Consider the following 20906-nt stretch of genomic DNA (forward strand, 5'->3'; position numbering starts at 1 on the left):
CCTCCTCTCTAACTGGCTCCTGGCGCGTAGCACTGCACTGCGGTGATGGTGCGGGGGCGACAGGTGGCAGAGCGGGTGCGGCAGGCGGTGCAGCTCTGACTGGAGTAGGGGCGATGACTCGGTCGAACTCCTCAGTTGTAGGCAGACGGCGAGCAGTGGCCAAAATGGCCGGTGCATAAGAGGCTGAAGACGAGACGAATGTCAGAGGCAGTGCCGTGTGGAGAAGCTCCTTCCTGCAGGCAGGACCGCCCCAGACTAAGTCCATGCGGGCAGCCACAAGATCATCCACGAGGTTGTCGAAGGATTCCTCCAGAGCCTTGAGGTACTCCACAACCATCTCGATGGCTTCATCTCGTTCTCCCCGATGGCAGGCGAATGCATAGTGACAAGTGTATGGCACATGGCATGGGAGGTAGCGGTAGCGACGAGTCTTCATCATAGGAAGAATGTCCCGAAGGCGAGCTATTGCCTCACGGGCAGCCATCTGCATGGCATGCCTCTCCGTAGGCATGGCCCTTCCCACAAAACAGAAGTGGCGAGATGCAGAACATCCTCCTTTGAATTGCACCACAGCTTGGTGCATAGACACGTCATCGCTGAGCTTGTGCTGATAAAGCGTGAACTCCGGACGAGTCGCTGGCCCGATCGCGAGCTTGGTGATGGAAACGAGGAGTTTGACAAACCCCTCGGGCACGTTCGTGAACACTCGAGTCTCGCAGTTGCTGCCAGCCATCTACAAAAGTAGGCAACAATTCTGAGTAGTCAAGTCATAAATTTATGATGACCAACAGAAAATAGCTACAATTGCGAAAAGCAGAAAAAGCACAAAAGACGCTAATAACCGATTAGCGATCGCACCTGGTGGCTTCCTACAGTCAGCCTGGCTCTGATACCAAGCTTGTCACGACCAGTTTTTCAATAAAATATTTATTGAGAGACCAATCCCTTTTACGGACTAGTAAAGAAGAATTCCTTCTCACTGGTAGACAATATCTTGGTCACAGAAGAAAAATACCAGGAGTACTGAATATAATACAAGGTTGAGCGGAGACTGCTCAACAATTTATTACATGCACGCCGATAAAACATAACGGCGGATAGGGTGGCATGACTACTAACTCACGATGACAACGGTGGTGGAAGTATCACCGCGAAGCGGGTGATATGACTCCTGAAAACTACAGCTCTTCGAGCGTCGGAGTGAGGCTCGAGGAGACTTATTGCGGGTGGCGGAAGCGTATATGATACAAGTGACCAATGACCGGGATCGCACAGGACTGACTGGGACTCCTCTAGGCGTCGGACGCACTATCAAACTCTTCATCCAAGAGATCGCCTTCGTCAACATCTGGCCAAATCAACAAGCCAGGTGAGTACTATGAAAGTACTCGCAAGACAGTTTGGACATAAGATATAACAAATGTAACCATGAAGAATATGAATAGATTAACCAGTGCGTTCAGACATAGAGATAAATAATGCATGGGAAAATAACAGAGAAGTCGGGCGGTAGTCCTCCCGAAATCCCAAAATAAATACTGGGTGCCAAACGAGGGTCTGAATGACTCCTCGAGAGGAAACTGCAAGAATAGTAATACCGGTGCCAAACGAGGGTCTGAATGACTCCTCGAGAGGAAACTGCAAGAATAATAATACCGGTGCCAAACGAGGGTCTAAATGACTCCTCGAGAGGAAACTGCAAGAATAATAATGCCGCAGTCGGGCGTCAAGGCGACACCACATAAAGGGCTTATAACAGAAAATAAAAGACAAACATGCCACAGTCGGACGTCTGAGCGACATCACATAAAGGGCTTATATTGAAAGTAAAAGACAAACATGCCACAGTCGGACGTCTGAGCGACATCACATAAAGGGCTTATATTGTAGCTCAATAATTCAGTAGCTCGAGAACATAAATTATTTACGAGTACGAGACAAATATAAGGTTAGTCCATCCGCAGGAATAACAATAAACTGGGTTTACCACTTGAGCTTGTCCACCGGGGATAAATTTCCACGAGGATAGATATGGATATACTGATCACCCTACTTGATCCTGGATACGATGACTCGGAAGGATTTGACTCTGCAAAGTTTGTACTTAACCACAGCCAACGGATTTCAGTAGTCACGGGGACTAGTTCCGTTTACGGTGTTTTGGAAGAAACACGTCTAACCAGTACACACCCATTCAACATTCCGAAGCCAGGGATCACCCTTGGCAACGTTCAAGAAAAACCTTGAGACGGGGAGGCTACAACCTCGCGTAGCATGGCATCAAATTTCTATACGCGCGCTCTAAGGGGGTGCCCCCCTCTCGGTCCCAACCGGAAACACCCATGCCCCCTGACTGGATGACTGGCTTTAATCCAGGGCCATGGAACCATCATCCCGGCCCCTCTGTTTGGTGTGTACACGGAAAGAGGTTACCAACTTACTAAACCGCATCCTGGCAAAAGAAACATGTGGTAGCACGGAAGGGAAAAGAACGATAACGTGACTCCGTCCACGTTAACGTCGGAATTAGTCGGATGACGCAAGGCTGGTATGCTACAACAGTACCACCTTGCTGCCCTTCATGTCACCACATGATTAGGCCATCTCTCACCAGAGATCATCGCAACTTTGGAACATACGGGTAGTTGCCTCACAAGCAACGAGGTACTCACCGACATTCATATGCCACGCACAAACTTACACGCAAACATGCAAAACACCTATCATATCAAAGGTTCAGACATGCTTGCCTGGTTCGGAGAAGTCGGAGTCTAGCTCGGCGAAGTTCGCGGCTCCGTCACCTCTTCCGGAACCTACGGCATAACGAAAAATGCATACTAATGTGAAAACCAACGCGTGCATAAAAGTTGTTCCAAAAGTTTTCCAAATAAATCCCATAAAAACTAGACAAAATTTTAAGACTGTCAGAAAAAGAATCACTCAAAAATCACTTTTTATTAAAAAGTTATAAAGGTTTCTGTCCAGGGACTCATCTGTAATGAAACAGAAAAGTTCCAGGGGCTCAACTGAGAAAACAGAAAACGCTTCGGAAAGAAACGCGCCAGCTCAAAGGGAAGACGTATTTGCCCGAAGGCGCCAACAGAAAACGTTTCGAGGGAGAAAAGAATAGAGGCTGACAGGGGGGTCCACATGTCAGGTTTAAAAAGCTCGCCGGCGCCCGAAGACTGCGGTGGTCGCCGGCGTCGAACCACGGCGAGACAGGGAGATCGGAGTGTACCAAGAGCTTCAGCGTGTCCTTCCGCGTCGGTGGGTGGTGGACTCGACCGACGGAGAGCACCACGTCGACGGCGACACTTTCTCCGGCGGACGGCGGCTCGGGTGATGGTGGAGAACTCCGGTGGGTGCTGCAAACTCCGAATTGAAGCGCGGGTCAGGAGAGTGGATGCATAGGGAAGCTACTGGCAGGAGTTGGGGGTTAGAGGTGCACGCACGGGAGTGAATCGAGCTGGATCCCGTGGCGGGTCGCGGCGGCCGGAGCTGAGGAAGGAGACTTCCTCGGGGCGCTTCCAGTGGCTAGGCAGGGTCTTGGTGGAGTGCAGAGGTGGTGTGGGCTCGAGTTGAAGCTCGGGGCCTCTATTTATAGGCGGATCGAGGGGGTGGCCGTGAACGGGGTTGCTCCGGCGAGCAATTACGGCGAGGCAGTGTCTTGGCAGGAAGCTTAAGTGGCCAGGCAGCATCAGTGAGATGTACTGGTGTCGTTCCCCCGCTAATCCTGGTCGGTCGTGGCGTAATGGCACCGGTCCATGGTGGGGTGGCCGCACGGGCACGACGGCGGCAGAGAGCGCGCTCCGCGCCCAGCGGTTCACGACGAGAGTGGCAGCGCGCATGGGGGAGTGGGTGGCCACGCGGCGGCCTCTGGTGGCTTGGGCGGCGCTGGGTGGCGCCGTCTATGCTGCGCCTCTCCCTGGCGGCCGCAAAGCAGCCGCTGGCGTCGGTCACGGGGCGGCGCACCTCCTCCAGCACATCGCCGACGCCAGCAAACATCCAGGCGCTCGTGCGGTGCAGGAACAAGGGGGAGCGGACGGGGAGCAAGGCGCCAACGCGGCACTGTCGAGATCGACAACAGGTTCTGAAGAAAACGACATTAGATCACTGAACTGTATTTCTGAATCTCTGAACTTGACATTGACAATGCTCTGCAGGTGTTCGACAGAATGATTTGGCATGAAGAAAATTTTTCCTGGGGCTGCGACTTGGTGAGGTGACCTCTCAATGCACCCAGAGGCTGCCTGATTTTACTCAGAATTTCTGGAGAAGGATTTGAATGAATTTCATCAAATTTGACAAATCTGGTCCAAACTTGCAGCCAGTATAGTTTGAAATATTTGAACTGAAGACCAATGGATCTTCACGGATCTTGGTTGAGGGTTCAAAGGACTAGGAAGGGAAATTGGTTTGGGGGCAAAAATCAAAACAGAAATGGTAGCTCCTTTGTAAATCTCCAAGGGCTAGAATAGAAGACAGAAATTGTTTTGATAAGATTTAAATGGAAAATAAACATATGGAGGGGTTCAACTTGCTGGATTTGATGCAAATCATGATCCAAAGATGAGGGAAGGTTTAGGAGAGTGGATTTGCACTAAGGCCATGGCAAGAGAGATTTGTTGAAAGTGGTAAAGGATTATTCCAAAAGCTATAGGGTATTTTCAAGGAAATCTTCAAAGGACATTTTTCTCAAGTGAAAAGCATTTTGGTTTGAGTCCAAATAAAAAGCAAGAACCTCCAAGACCAAAAACAAGTCTTGGGTGAATCCAAATAAAACTCTTGCCATAAAAAAATATTTTGAAAGGGAGGGTTCTTTTGAAGAAAAATTTAAATCACCTCCCTCAAGTCAAATATTTTTTTTTGAAAAATCCAATAAAATTTTGGGTGTCACAGTGATGTTGGATACGAGTATGACTGGCTAGCTTCTGATGACTCCGACGACGGTATGTTCTTGTGCAATCTCCCCTTTTTGCAGTAATAGCGAAATAATTTTTTCATTGTGGGCTCCATGTAGAAGTTGAGCATTCCCTCCATGACAGCAATGGAGGCGAGCATGATCGACTTCATGCCAGCAAAGAAGCCGACGATGAGGCGGACCTCCTTGAACACACGCGAGCTGCTTCTGCAGAGCACGGGCGACTTGACGTACGCACGCCGGCGGAAGACACGGGGCGCGGCCAACGCGCCGACGGGCGCGGACATGGGCACGGCCAAGGCACAGGCGGGCGCGGACGCGGGCACGGCCAACGCGCAGGCGGGCGTGGACGCGGGCACGGCCAACGCGCCGGCGGGCGCGGACGCGGGGACGGCCACGGCCAACGCGCCGGCGGGCGGGGACGCGCGCAAGGCCAACATGCAGACGGACCCAGCCACACAGTGGATGCAACGCAGGCTTCACAGGTACGTACTGTATGTATTCCATACTCCTTGAACCAGAACATGTACTCCGGGGTAGTACTTGACCCGTTGTGTCACCATCTCTGCTCAGGTCGATCGCCGAGGCGCTGGTGGACGAGGCCACGCAGAGGATGGAATACAGTGCAAGCCGCCGGTGAATCCAGCGGAGAAGTGGTGGCCGGTGTCCTTTTGCACGATGGTTTCGCTCAGAAGTAGGAAGACCTTCTATCCGGGGCGATCCGGCTTGGTACCACCAGGGCCTATCTCTTCGACGGTGAACATGTGATTCTCGTGCGCGCCGTACCGGTGAAGTATTCATCCAGGGAACGGTTGTCATGTTCCCCTGCCATCTTGCGAACATTGCCACCGATGACCAAGGAGTTAATGCGGCAGGTTCTATGTCCGCACACAACTCAGGCTATGGAGAAGATGCTACTGGTGGATGCGATGGCTCAGAAGTGGAAGAAGCTGCCAGTATGCACGCGGGCCTCGGACGTGCTCGTGGTGCACATGATGTCGTGCTTAAACGTGTGCGTGCGGCGCTACTTGCTGGTCCTGTCGTCGGGCGTGGCCGTGGAGGTGACGACAATGCCGTCGGGGACGCCAGTGACGCTCGACGTGGTCGTCGACGCTTGGGCTTGGCTAGTCGCAGCAGAATGCGCCAGGCTCTGATGAAGTAGCAAGGCGGCCGTACCGAAGTTGTTCCACCTTCGCTAAATGGCAGCAACAATGATGCAACCAGCCCTGCCGACGTTAACCAAGGTGACTGTACCGAAAGTGTTCCATCTTCAATAAATGGTAGCGGCAATGATGCAACAAGCCCCGCCGGCAACGTTAACCCATGCATCCGTGTGGAGTTGAACAAAGGTGTTGTTGCAGAGAGTGACCCTAGAGTACAAGGTGAAGTAGCTGACACCGGCAGCAACAATGGTTAGTCTTCTGCATGAGTTATTTAAGTTAGTCCTTGTCTGATGTCATTGTGAGTAATCTGTGGCACTAAATTCATGTTAATTTCTAGAGAATGTTAGTTAATTTTAGCTGAAAGTAATTCAGTTCTTGTTCTGAATATTCTGTAGGCTAAAATGCTAATCAAAAAAAGAAGCGAAGATGGTACCCAGACCATCAAAAGCAAGAAATTTATGCCATGCTATTAGAGCGGACAAATCAAGGCATACTAAACCAAGGGGTCATTGACGAGGTGGCAGAGCTTTGTCAAGTTAATTACCGGACTGTTCAAAACATATGGTCAAGAGGCAAGAAAGCCGGTGGTATTCATGGAGTACCAAACAAAAGGGTGAAAACTTGTGGCCGCAAGAAGATACCGTTTGATTCAGATGCCATAAAAAAGATTGAATTGAGCAAAAGAACTACGCTCAAAGATCTTGCTAATGAGCTTCAAATGGCGAAGACAACTTTATGGAGAAGGTTGAAGGAGGGCAGACTAAAGCGCCATACAAATTCAATTAAATCCACATTGACTGATGACAACAAGGTAGGTCGGATTCAGTTTTGTTTATCCATGTTGGATGAGCTAAGTGTGCCTGAAGAACCCAGATTTAAAGGCATGTACAATGTCATTCATATTGATGAGAAGTGGTTCTACCGCACTAAAGGTACTCAGAACTACTACTTGGCACCTGATGAAGAAGAACCCTATTGCAGCACACAGAGCAAGGGATTTATCAAGAAAGTGATGTTCTTGGCAGCAGTAGCAAGGCCTCGTTATGATGATCATGGTGTCATGACATTTGATGGCAAGATTGGAATTTGGCCATTCACATATCAGGACTTTGCAAAGAGGCGTAGCCCTTACCGAGAGAGGGGGGAAGAGGTAACCAAGGTTTTGCCGTCGGTGACGAAGGATGTTAGTAGAGATTATATGGTGAACAAGCTTCTACCTGCCATCAAGGCTTTGTGGCCGGCTTCGGAACGCGGACGCATAATATACATTCAGCAAGATAATGCAAAGACCCATATTGCTGTGAATGACAGTGTGTTTTGTGCAGCGGCACAGGCGGATGGATGGGATATTAGGCTTACATGTCAGCCGCCGAACTCACCTGATTTGAACATTCTTGACTTTGGGTTCTTTGCGGCACTTCAGGCTCTTTTTGAGAAGATGTCCCTTGGTAAAATTGTTGATATTGTTGCAAAGGTGAAAAAAGCATATGACACGTACCCGGCTGAGAGAAGCAACCGTATTTTTCTTACCCTTCAGTCATGCATGTGCGAGGTACTGAAGCAGAAAGGAGGTAACCGGTACAAGGTTCCGCAAATGAGGAAGTCATTTCTGGCGGCACTCAAAATGCTTACGGACTTAGTACCCTGCGATGCTGATGTTGTAATTGCTGCTATTGAATCCCTTCCAGATGCTTGATGTACTTCCTGTGGCTTGTTATCACTAATAATCTTAGCGACTTCATTATTTATACAATCATGAATTTAAACATACTCGTCCTGTACTTGTAGCCTTATTCATAATCTCAACAAACTCGTTCTTTGTTTTCTGATGCTTATTACTCCATGCCATCAAGTAATCTTAAAAGAACTTGTTGTTATTTTTTTGGTGATTTTTATTACTCCATGACTTCGACTTATCTATTGCTTTGAGAGTAGAACGTTGCAAGTAATAGTAACCAACAAAATGAGCTTCATTCATGCCAAAGTATGACGTCACTTAACAAACTCATGCAATACAAAAAAGACTTTGGGCACATTGAAAATTTATGAAATCACACCAAATATTTAGAGCTAAGCAGAGAGTAGTTGTGTCACTGATTATGTGGTCATTTCTTCATCATCTTTGGATCATACGATGTCATCAAGGACTTCAGTATGAAATCCCTATATGATTCCATTCCTGGGGGTACCGAGTCCGGCATTGAATCTGGGGCATAAAATCGTTCCACACGCACTTCACTTGCTCTGGCAGCTTGCAATGCTTCAAACTCTGAATCGATGGTCTCAGCATCGCTATCCACCTCATCATTCTTGATGGCCTTCTCATTTACTGCGTTGCTCTTATCGTTCTCCTCGCCATATTGGTGCTCCCCTTGATCGACACCTCCAGTTGTCGCGCTAAAAGTTAGAACAAGGCATGTCATACTACATGTACAAATATGATGGATAAGAGCAAACGTATAAGTGGGACTAACCAAAAATCGGTGATGTTATTTGACATGACGGATATTCCGTACATACGGCAAAGGTCAGTGCGCATAGCATTGCTTGACATGGCATGCTTGAAGAGGCCGATGCGGCGTACGGTTCGGACACCGCGCAGTTGACGACCTCATTAACGGTGGCGATTCCCGCCTTGGAAGAAGTTACAGACCGGATGTCGAGCACCATGTGTGCGCAATAACCCGGCTTGTTGGACACCGCCGTTGTCGGCCGTGGCCGCATCATGCAAAATCTGGACCGAGCTTCATGTCAGACAACAGAGGCGACGAGTCCTCGGCGACACACCGGCCGTGGTCTTGCACCTCACTAAACAGGCCCAAGGACTCGTCCGTTTCTTCCACCTGACTAAACAGTTCCATAGCGGGATCATCCTCTTGGCTAAAAACATGCAGCAACGAGTTGAACCTATCTTCCTCTAGCGTGAACGGATCCATGGTGGAAAAGGGCGTCCGTTCAGAAGTTTTGTTCGTGTGATGTTTTCTGTTCTCAGGAGAAAGGAGAAGGCTTGGATCAGGTAGAGAAAATTGTTCTATACACTCTCAAAAGGAAACACTAAAATAATGGGATTGCATGGGACGGGAGGATATACATTTTCCTAATTAATGATGGGGCCCTTTTTTCCCAACAAACGCATTAAGTGCTTGGCTTGATTTTAGCATCAGGAGGATAGCTACCATCTATGTGGCGGTGGAGGGGTAAAAGAGGGATTAAGTGAGATTACAACAAATACACCTTACATTGTGAAATTTTTGTAAAAAAATGCACCTTAGATAAAGGAACGGAGGGAGTATATATAAAGTCCCAGCTCAGTATTATCTTACTGAGCCGGCCCTTCGAGGCTACACGTTGCTGTTAAAATCTACATGATCATATTTACAAAGTCCCTGCTCGTTATTGCATAATGACACGGCCCTTGGGGGCTATACTGGTTGAAGTTTTTATGAGCATAAGGCAATTACAAGTCCCAGGTTGCTGCAAGCATGACAACCCGGCACTTGGGGGCTACATATGTGGAATATTCAGTTTTGACTAATGACTGAGATGAACAACCTGGATTTCTTCAAGCCGGCTGAAAATCAGATGAGTATTTCAAGACTAATATTTTTTGTTAAGCATTGGGAGCTGAATCAAATGAATTGTCCTTCATAGTATTTCTCTGTGAGAAACCAATGTCAGCAAACTGAGTATGAAGCTGGCCTATTGACCCGGATTTTCTAGAATAAGGAAATGACAAGGAGTTAAGGATGATCAGGTGCCGGCTTACAAAAGTTCTTAAACCGGAGCATAATCTGTCAAAATTGTTCTTGTGTTTGTTTTACAGGATCAGTTTAACATGGATAAATCCAAATTAAACTGGGGGCTAATGTCAGGGATATACCCCGCAGTATGACCCGGCCGGAGTTATGACCCGGCTGGGACAGTTAAGGTAGAGGATAACCCGGCAGATGTTAAGTCAGATGATAACCTAGCAGATGTTAAGCCAGATGATAACCCAACGGATGATGACCCGGCAGACGTTAAGTCAGATAATAACCCGGCAGATGATAAGCCAGATGGTAAGTCAGATGATAACCCGGTGCTACCTCTTGAGCATGCATTGGTTTTCCCTTGAAGAGGAAAGGGTGATGCAGCAAAGTAGCGTAAGTATTTCCCTAAGTTTTTGAGAACCAAGGTATCAATCCAGTAGGAGGCCACACGCAAGTCCCTCGTACCTACACAAACAAATCAGAACCTTGCAACCAACGTGATAAAGGGGTTGTCAATCCCTTCACGACCACTTGCGAAAGTGAGATCTGATAGAGATGATAAGATAATATTTTATTTTTATGATAAAGATTGAAATTAAAGATTGCAAAATAAACGACGACAAAATTAGCTAGTTGATGGAAGATTAATTTGATGGAAAATATACCCGGGGGCCATAGGTTTCACTAGTGGCTTCGCTCAAGATAGCATAAGTATTACGATGGGTGAACAAATTACTGTCGAGCAATTGATAGAAAAGTGCATAGTTATGAGAATATCTAGGCATGATCATGTATATAGGCATCACGTCCGCGGCAAGTAGACCGAAATGATTCTGCATCTACTACTATTACTCCACACATTGACCGCTATCCAGCATGCATCTAGAGTACTGAGTTCATAAGAACAGAGTAACGCATTAGGCAAGATGACATGATGTAGAGGGATAAAATCAAGCAATAGGATATAAACCCCATCTTTTTATCCTCGATGGCAACAATACAATACGTGTCGTTTCCCCTACTGTCACTGGGATCGAGCACCGCAAGATTGAACCCAAAGCTAAGCACTTCTCCCATTGCAAGAAAGATCAATCTAGTAGGCCAAACCAAACTGATAAGTCGAAGATACTTGCAAAGATAACAAATCATACATAAAAGAATTCAGTGGAGATTCAAATATTGTTCATAGATAATCTTGATCATAAAGCCACAATTCATCGGATCTCGACAAACACAGCGCAAAAAGAGTTACATCAAAGAGATCTCCAAGAAGATCGAGGAGAACTTTGTATTGAGATCCAAAGAGAGAGAAGAAGCCATCTAGCTAATAACTATGGACCCGAAGGTCTGAGGTAAACTACTCACACATCATCGGAGAGGCTATGGTGTTGATGTAGAAGCCCTCCGTGATTGATTCCCTCTCCGGCGGAGCGCCGTAAAAGGCCCCAAGATGGGATCTCACGGGTACAGAAGGTTGCAGCGGTGGAAATAGGGTTTCGTGGTGCTCCTGGATGGTTTCGGGGTATATGGATATATATAGGAGGAAGAAGTAGGTCGGTGGAGCTGCGAGGGGCCCACGAGGGTGGGGGCGTGCCCAGGAGGGGCAGGCGCGCCTCCCTGCCTCGTGGCCTCCTTGCTTCTTTCTTGACGTCCACTCCAAGTCCTCTGGATCACGTTTGTTCCAAAAATAACTCTCCCGAAGGTTTCATTCCGTTTGGACTCCGTTTGATATTCCTTTTCTGCGAAACACTGAAATAGGCAAAAAACAACAATTTGCATTGGGCCTTCGGTTAGTAGGTTAGTCCCAAAAATAATATAAAAGTGCTTAGTAAAGCCCATTAAACATCCAAAACAGATAATATAATAGCATGGAACAATCAAAAGTTATAGATACGTTGGAGACGTATCAGGCATCCCCAAGCTTAATTCCTGCTCGTCCTCGAGTAGGTAAATGATAAAAACAGAATTTTTGATGTGGAATGCTACCTAGCATATTTCTCAATGTAATTTTCTTTATTGTGGCATGAATGTTCAGATCCGAAAGATTCAAGACAAAAGTTTAATATTGACATGAAAATAATAATACTTCAAGCATACTGACAAAGCAATCATGTCTTCTCAAAATAACATGGCCAAAAAAAGTTATCCCTACAAAATCATATAGTCTGGCTATGCTCTATCTTCATCACACAAAGTATTTAATCATGCACAACCCCGATGACAAGCCAAGAAGTTGTTTCATACTTTTGATGTTCTCAAACTTTTTCAATCTTCACGCAATACATGAGCGTGAGCCATGGACATAGCACTATATGTGGAATAGAATGGTGGTTGTGGAGAAGACAAAAGGAGAAGATAGTCTCACATCAACTAGGCATATCAATGGGCTATGGAGATGCCCATCAATAGATATCAATGTGAGTGAGTAGGGATTGCCATGCAACGGATGCACTAGAGCTATAAGTGTATGAAAGCTCAAAAATAAACTAAGTGGGTGTGCATCTAACTTGCTTGCTCACGAAGACCTAGGGAATTTTGAGGAAGCCCATCATTGGAATATACAAGCCAAGTTCTATAATGTAAAATTCCCACTAGTATATGAAAGTGACAACATAGGAGACTCTCTATTATGAAGATCATGTTGCTACTTTGAAGCACAAGTGTGGAAAAAGGATAGTAACATTGTCCCTTCTCTCTTTTTCTCTCATTTTTTTATTTGGGCCTTTTTCTCTCTTTTTATGGCCTCTTTTTTTCTCTTTTTTTTCTTTTCGTCCGGAGTCTCATCCCGACTTGTGGGGGAATCATAGTCTCCATCATCCTTTCCTCACTTGGGACAATGCTCTAATAATGATGATCATCACACTTTTATTTACTTACAACTCAATACTTAGAACAAAATATGACTCTATGTGAATGCCTCCGGCGGTGTACCGGGATATGCAATAAATCAAGAGTGACATGTATGAAAGAATTATAAAGGTGGCTTTGCCACAAATACGATGTCAACTACATGATCATGCAAAGAAATATGACAATGATGGAGCGTGTCATAACAAATGGAACGGTGGTAAGTTCCATGGCAATATATATCGGAATGGCTATGAAAATGCCATAATAGGTAGGTATGGTGGCCGTTTTGAGGAAATTATATGGTGGGTGTATGATACCGGTGAAAGGTGCGCGGTATTAGAGAGGCTAGCAATGGTGGAAGGATGAGAGTGCGTATAATCCATGGACTCAACATTAGTCATAAAGAACTCACATACTTATTGCAAAAATCTATTAGTTATCGAAACGAAGTACTACGCGCATGCTCCTAGGGGGATAGATTGGTAGGAAAAGACCATCGCTCGTCCCCGACCGCCACTCATAAGGAAGGCAATCAATAAATAAATCATGCTCCGACTTCATCACATAACGGTTCACCATACGTGCATGCTACGGGAATCACAAACTTTAGAACAAGTATTTCTCAAATCCACAACTACTCAACTAGCATGACTCTAATATCACCATCTTCATATCTCAAAACAATCATAAAGAATCAAACTTCTCATAGTATTCGATGCACTTTATATGAAAGTTTTTATTATACCCATCTTGGATGTTCATCATATTAGGACTAATTTTATAGCCAAAGCAAACTACCATGCTGTTCTAAAAGACTCTCAAAATAATATAAGTGAAGCATGAGAGATCAATATTTCTATAAAATAAAACCACCACCGTGCTCTAAAAGATATAAGTGAAGCACTAGAGCAAAATTATTTAGCTCAAAAGATATAAGTGAAGCACATAGAGTATTATAATAAATTCTGATCAATGTGTGTCTCTCCCAAAAGGTGTGTACATCAAGGATGATTGTGGTGAACTGAAAAGCAAAGACTCAAATCATAAAATACGCTCCAAGCAAAACACATATCATGTGGTCAATAAAAATATAGCATCAAGTAAAGTTACCGATGGTTGAAGACAAAAGAGGGGATGCCTTCCGGGGCATCCCCAAGCTTAGGCTTTTGGTTGTCCTTGGATTTTACCTTGGGGTGCCTTGGGAATACCCAAGCTTAGGCTCTTTCCACTCCTTGTTCCATAATCCATCAAATCTTTACCGAAAACTTGAAAACTTCACAACACAAAACTTAACAGAAAATCTCATGACCTCCGTTAGCTAAAGAAAACAAACCACCACCTAAAGTTACTGTAATGAACTAATTATTTATTTATATTGGTGTTAAACCTACTGTATTACAACTTCTCTATGGTTCATAACCTCCGATACTAGCCATAGATTCATCAAAATAAGCAAATAACACACGAAAAACAGAATCTGTCAAAAACAGAACAGTCTGTAGGAATCTGTATCAAACGTGTACTTATAGAACTGCAAAAATTCTTAAATAAATTTCTGGACGTGAGGAATTTTTCTATTAATCATCTTCAAAAAGAACAACTAAATATCACTCTCCAGTAAAAAGTTGTAGCTAACCTCGTGAGCGCTAAAGTTTCTGTTTTTTTACAGCAAGATCGAAAAGACTTCACCCAAGTCTTCCCAAAGGTTCTACTTGGCACAAACACTAATTAAAACATGAAAACACATCTAAACCAGAGGCTAGATCAAACATTTATTACTAAACAGAACCAAAAATCAATAAACAAAAATAAAATTGGGTTGCCTCCCAACTAGCGCTATCGTTTAACGCCCCTAGCTAGGCATAAAGGCAAGGATAGATCTAGGTATTATCATCTTTGGTATGCTATCCGTAAGTGGCTCTCATAATAGATTCATCAGGTAATTTAATTTTCTTTCTAGGAAAGTGTTCCATGCCTTTCCTTAACGGAAATTGGAATCTAATATTTCCTTCTTTCATATCAATAATTGCACCAATCGTTCTAAGGAAAGGTCTACCAAGAATAATAGGACATGTAGGATTGCAATCTATATCAAGAACAATGAAATCTACGAGCACATAATTCCTATTTGCAACAATAAGAACATCATTAATTCTTCCCATAGGTTTCTTAATGGTGGAATCCGCAAGGTGCAAGTTTAAAGAACAATCATCAAATTCACGAAAACCTAACATATCACATAAAGTTTTTGGAATCGTGGAAACGCTAGCACCCAAATCACACAAAGCATAGCATTCATGATATTTAATTTTAATTTAATAGTAGGTTCCCACTCATCATAAAGTTTTCTAGGGATAGAAACTTCCAATTCAAGCTTTTCTTCATAAGATTGCATTAAAGCATCAACGATATGTTTGGTAAAAGCCTTATTTTGACTATAAGCATGCGGAGAATTTAGCACGGATTGCAACAAGGAAATACAATCTATTAAAGAACAATTATCATAATTAAATTCCTTGAAATCCAAAATAGTGGGTTCATTGCTATGTAAAGTTTTGACCTCTTCAATCCCACTTTTATTAACTTTTGCATCAAGATCTAAAAACTCTGAATCATTGGGACGCCTTTTAACTAAAGTTGACTCATCTCCGGTCCCATCTTTATCAAGATTCATATTGGAAAACAAAGATTTAATAGGAGACACATCAATCACTTTTAGATCTTCATCCTTATTATCATGATAACTAGAAGAACACGCTTTCACAAAGAAATCCTTTTTTGCACGCATCCTAGCGGTTCTTTCTTTGCACTCATCAATGGAAATTCTCATGGCTTTGAGAGACTCATTGATATCATGCTTAGGTGGAATAGATCTAAGTTTCAAGGAATCAACATCAAGAGAAATTTTCTATCCACGTTCCTAGCCAACTCATCAATCTTAGGCAATTTTTCTTCAAGCAAAGCATTGAAATTCTTTTGCGAATTCATAAATTCTTTAACACTAGTCTCAAAATCAGAGGGCATTTTATTAAAATTTCCATAAGAGTTGTTGTAGGAATTACCATAATTATTAGAGGAATTACTAGGGAACGATCTAGAATTAAAGTTTACTCTATACGCGTTGTTACCAAAATTGTTCCTACCAACAAAATTCACATCCATAGTTTCATTATTATTCTCAATCAAAGTGGACAAAGGCATATCATTAGGATCAGAAGAAACACTCTTATTAGCAAACAATTTCATAAGTTCATCCATCTTTCCACTCAAAACATTAATCTCTTCAATCGCATGAACCTTTTTACTAGTAGATCTTTCGGTGTGCCATTGAGAATAATTAACCATAATATTATCTAGGAGTTTAGTAGCTTCTCCTAAAGTGATTTCCATAAAAGTGCCTCCCGAGGCCAAATCTAAAAGATTTCTAGAAGCAAAATTCAATCCGGCATAATTTTTTACTATAATCATCCATAGATTCAAACCATGTGTAGGGCAATTACGTATCATTAATTTCATCCTCTCCCAAGCTTGTGCAACATGTTCATGATCAAGTTGCTTAAAATTCATAATATCGTTTCTAAGAGAGATGATCTTAGCGGGAGGAAAATACTTAGAGATAAAAGCATCTTTGCACTTATTCCATGAATCAATACTATTTTTAGGCAAAGACGAAAACCAAGTTTTAGCACGATCTCTAAGCGAAAAAGGAAATAGCTTCAATTTAACAATATCATTATCCACATCTTTCTTCTTTTGCGTATCACACAAATCAACAAAGCTGTTTAGATGGGTAGCGGCATCTTCACTAGGAAGGTCGGCGAATTGATCTTTCATGACAAGATTCAACAAGGCAGCATTGATTTCACAAGATTCAGCATCGGTAATAGGAGCAATCTATTGTTGGTATTGGAAAAGTCACACAATTTAGTATTATCTTGAGCCATCATGACAAGCAAGCAATCCAACACACAAGCAAACAAGAAGCAAGCGAAAAAGAGGCGAACAGAAAGAGAGGGCGAATAAAATGGCAAGGGTGAAGTGGGGGAGAGGAAAATGAGAGGCAAATGGCAAATAATGTAATGCGAGGGATAATAGTTTGTGATAGGTACTTGGTATGTCTTGACTTGTGCGTAGACTCCCCGGCAATGGCGCCAAAAGTCCTTCTTGCTACCTCTTGAGCATGCATTGGTTTTCCCTTGAAGAGGAAAGGGTGATGCAGCAAAGTAGCGTAAGTATTTCCCTCAATTTTTGAGAACCAAGGTATCAATCCAGTAGGAGGCCACACGCAAGTCCCTCGTACCTACACAAACAAATAAGAACCTTGCAACCAACGCGATAAACGAGTTGTCAATCCCTTCCCGGCCACTTGCAAAACTGAGATCTGATAGAGATGATAAGATAATATTTTTGGTATTTTTATGATAAAGATTGAAAGTAAAGATTGCAAAATAAACGACGACAAAAATAGCTAGTTGACGGAAGATTAATATGATGGAAAATGGACCCGGGGGCCATAGGTTTCACTAGTGGCTTCTCTCAAGATAGCATAAGTATTACGGTGGGTGAACAAATTACTGTCGAACAATTGATAGAAAAGTGCATAGTTATGAGAATATCTAGGCATGATCATGTATATAGGCATCACGTCCGCGGCAAGTAGACCGAAATGATTCTGCATCTACTACTATTACTCCACACATCGACCGCTATCCAGCATGCATCTAGAGTATTGAGTTCATAAGAACAGAGTAACGCATTAGGCAAGATGACATGATGTAGAGGGATAAACTCAAGCAATATGATATAAACCCCATCTTTTTATCCTCGATGGCAACAATACAATATGTGTCGTTTCCCCTGCTGTCACTGGGATCGAGCACTGCAAGATTGAATCCAAAGCTAAGCACTTCTCCCAATGCAAGAAAGATCAATCTAGTAGGCCAAACCAAACTGATAATTCGAAGAGACTTGCAAATATAACAAATCATACATAAAAGAATTCAGAGGAGATTCAAATATTGTTCATAGATAATCTTGATCATAAACCCACAATTCATCGGATCTCAACAAACACACCGCAAAAAGAGTTACATCGAATAGATCTCCAAGAAGATCGAGGAGAACTTTGTATTGAGATCCAAAGAGAGAGAACAAGACATCTAGCTAATAACTATGGACCCGAAGGTCTGAGGTAAACTACTCACACATCATCAGAGACGCTATGGTGTTGATGTAGAAGCCCTCCGTGATCGATTCCCCCTCCGGTGGAGCGCCGGAAAAGGCCCCAAGATGGGATCTCACGGGTACAGAAGGTTGCGGCGGTGGAAATAGGGTTTCATGGTGCTCCTGGATGGTTTTGGGGTATATGGGTATATATAGGAGGAAGAAGTAGGTCGGTGGAGCTGCGAGGGGCCCACGAGGGTGGGGGGCACACCCAGGGGGGCAGGCGCGCCTCCCTGCCTCGTGGCCTCCTTGCTTTTTTCTTGACGTCCACTCTAAGTCCTCTGGATCATGTTTGTTCCAAAAATAAATCTCCCGAAGGTTTCATTCCGTTTGGACTCCGTTTGATATTCCTTTTCTGCGAAACACTGAAATAGGCAAAAAAATAGCAATTTGCACTGGGCCTTCGGTTAGTAGGTTAGTCCCAAAAATAATATAAAAGTGCTTAGTAAAGCCCATTAAACATCCCAAACAGATAATATAATAGCATGGAACAATCAAAAATTATAGATACGTTGGAGACGTATCACCCGGCAGATGATAAGCCAGATGGTAAGTCAGATGGTAAACCGGCAGACAGTCATAACCCAGCAGATAGAGTGGCCTGCAGTTAATAAGCCCAAGATGTCAAGAAGCCCATGAAGAGAAGTCAGAATAGTTTAAGTCTTAGTCCGAGATGGACTCTACAAGTAACCCACCCCTTCAACTTATATAAGGAGGGGCAGGGCACCCCAAGAGAGGGAGGAATAATTTTAAGGCTAGACATAACTAGGAGAGCCGGTTTACGACGACTCCCTCGTGATGATAATGAGACCTAGCCACAAACAGCATGTAGGGTTGTTACCGGAAGATGTTTCCCGGGGCCCGAAGCTTTCTAAATCCTTCTCTTGTGTGTCGATCCGTCTCGCGTCTTTCATCCCGATCAACCCCTCTCAAGCTACCACATAGATGCATTTGCCTCACGACTAAGTCCCCACACTAGGACATCTACCGTGACAATTCCACGACAGCTCTCCTTGGCGCCGCCTGTGTTGCAGAGTGCTCATGTGTTGCACCCTTTAGTTGTGCCTGATGGCAACTTCGAGGTTGAGAGGGGAGACAAGCTTCATGGTTGTTTCTCCCCTCGTGCTAGATCCAGCTCGCTGCCGTCGGCCTATGAGGGTCTAGGCAATAATGTGGTTGTGACTCCGGTGCTGCAGATCATGCCTGAGCTTTGGGAGCTGTGTGGGGGCTCGGTTCTGCCTCTGTCCATCGAACAACCGAAGGTAGACCCTCCTGAGATCTCAATTGTGGCTTTATCGCCAGCATCACCCCTAGAGTCTAGTGAGATACTTGTTGCTGAGGAGTGTGGTGATTTGGATGTTTCAATCTCTCAATCTCCTAAGTCCATTGGGTGCTAGGCGTCAACCAGTCTACCCCTTGGTGTCATGGAGCACGGAATTTTGGATATTGCTTATGTTCCCTCGTCTGCGACCATGGAGTAGGTGATGCCTGTGAGTGACATGACCATTGAGCCAAGTGTGTTGGCACCTACTCCAAATCCAGATGCTCTCTTTGCGAAGGAACTTTATGACTTACTCGCCAGTGTGGAGGTTGCTAGACCTGGTTTGGGTAAGTTGATTGCTTGCTTCTTAACGGGGACACCAATAAGGGGCAGACAAAAGAAGGTGGGCAAAGGAAAGAGTGGCGCCATGGGTGTCGGAGTAAATGACCACGGGTAGCCTCATCAGCCTCCCATGGTATCTCAAGACATCGGGGCCGGCTACGCCCCTCAAGAATCAAAGACCAAAGCGCCGCCTTCTTGCGGCCGGCTGCCAGAAGACGGCAAGGCCCAGAAGATGGCCTCAAAGTGGGCCGACTCCTAGCAGGCGGCCTCCAGAGAGGCCGGCCCCTAGCAGGCGGCCCCAAGCGCCCTCAAAGTTTGCACCACATTATGACGACGAGACGGGGCATGGCTACAGTGCTGCTTGCCACCCCCAAATCTAGGGCGGAGCGTGGCTACAGTGCGGCGTACTGGGCGGACCACCCCCGCCCGGCACGACACTGTTCCCATACAGCCCATGACATCACCTATGGCAGAGAAGGCCATGCTCCCACTACGGGCTGTCGGTACGGCCCACGCGCAGTGGGCCCAACTTGTCAGCGAGAAGCCAGAAGGCGGCGAGCTCGGACCAGTCGGCACGAGGGGAGGCCGACTCCCAGCAGGCGGCCCTCGCCCTCCCCCAAAGTCCGTGCGCCATTAATTAGAAGAGATGGGGAGTGGCTACAGTGATCGCCCGCCAGGCAACGGTACTGTAGCCACGCTCCCCCCGACAAAGCACACATCATCAATGGCGTCGCCACAGTACTGAGCAGCCGGCAGGACCCGCCAGCGGCGGGCGCGGCCTATCGGCGAAGTACGAGACAGCCGGCGGGCCCACCAGGTGGCGGGCCCCAGCGGCCGGCGGAGAAGCCGGCGTCCATAGACACTGACAGCCGGGTCCTACACCCGGTCAGATTACCTTTGTAACCCTGAGGGGTAGGCCTATATAAACCCCCAGGGCACCCATGCAAAGGGTTCAGACTTTAGTCCATCCATCCACACACATAGATAGAGGAAGTTAGGGCTAGCCTTGTTCTTCTTCCCCCTCTAGAGAAACAGCTCAAGGAGCAAGCTTGTAGCCACCTTTGTCGCTTGAGTGATCATGCGGAGACCCCGCAGAGCAGGAGTAGGGGTGTTATATCCTAGGAGAGCCCCAAAGCTAGGTAAGATTCGCCGGCGCGCATGTTTACGCCTTATCCCGTTTCCTGGCACCGGCGACGTATTATTAGCCCCCTCCATGATAAGGCATCCTTTGGCATATGTCGCACGACACCCCCGACATTTGGCGCCCACCATGGGGCTAGGTGCACCGTCGTCCGGAGATCTGTTTTGGACGGGAACCCTCTTCCTCCCCAGCGAGCGTAGCCAGCCTGGCACGCCCGACGGCGTTTGCGCCGATGCGCTGCAAGGCGCTGAGCTCG

General features: G+C 45.5%; 1 protein-coding gene across 1 annotated transcript; it reads left to right on the forward strand.

Annotated features, from left to right (window-relative positions):
- Positions 1-6967: 6967 nt before the first annotated feature.
- LOC109778389 (uncharacterized) lies at positions 6968-7780 on the forward strand. The gene has a single exon (XM_020336944.1). It carries the CDS (start codon positions 6968-6970, stop codon positions 7778-7780), a length of 813 nt encoding a protein of 270 aa, XP_020192533.1.
- The last annotated feature ends 13126 nt before the right edge of the window (positions 7781-20906 follow it).

Source organism: Aegilops tauschii, chromosome 4 (genome assembly GCF_002575655.3).
Source record: "Aegilops tauschii subsp. strangulata cultivar AL8/78 chromosome 4, Aet v6.0, whole genome shotgun sequence".
NCBI classification, from domain to species: Eukaryota; Viridiplantae; Streptophyta; class Magnoliopsida; order Poales; family Poaceae; genus Aegilops; species Aegilops tauschii.

Bases quoted from the DNA above. Each gene is read 5' to 3' on its own strand.
- LOC109778389 (XM_020336944.1), top strand. From the start codon at position 6,968: ATGTACAATGTCATTCATATTGATGAGAAGTGGTTCTACCGCACTAAA.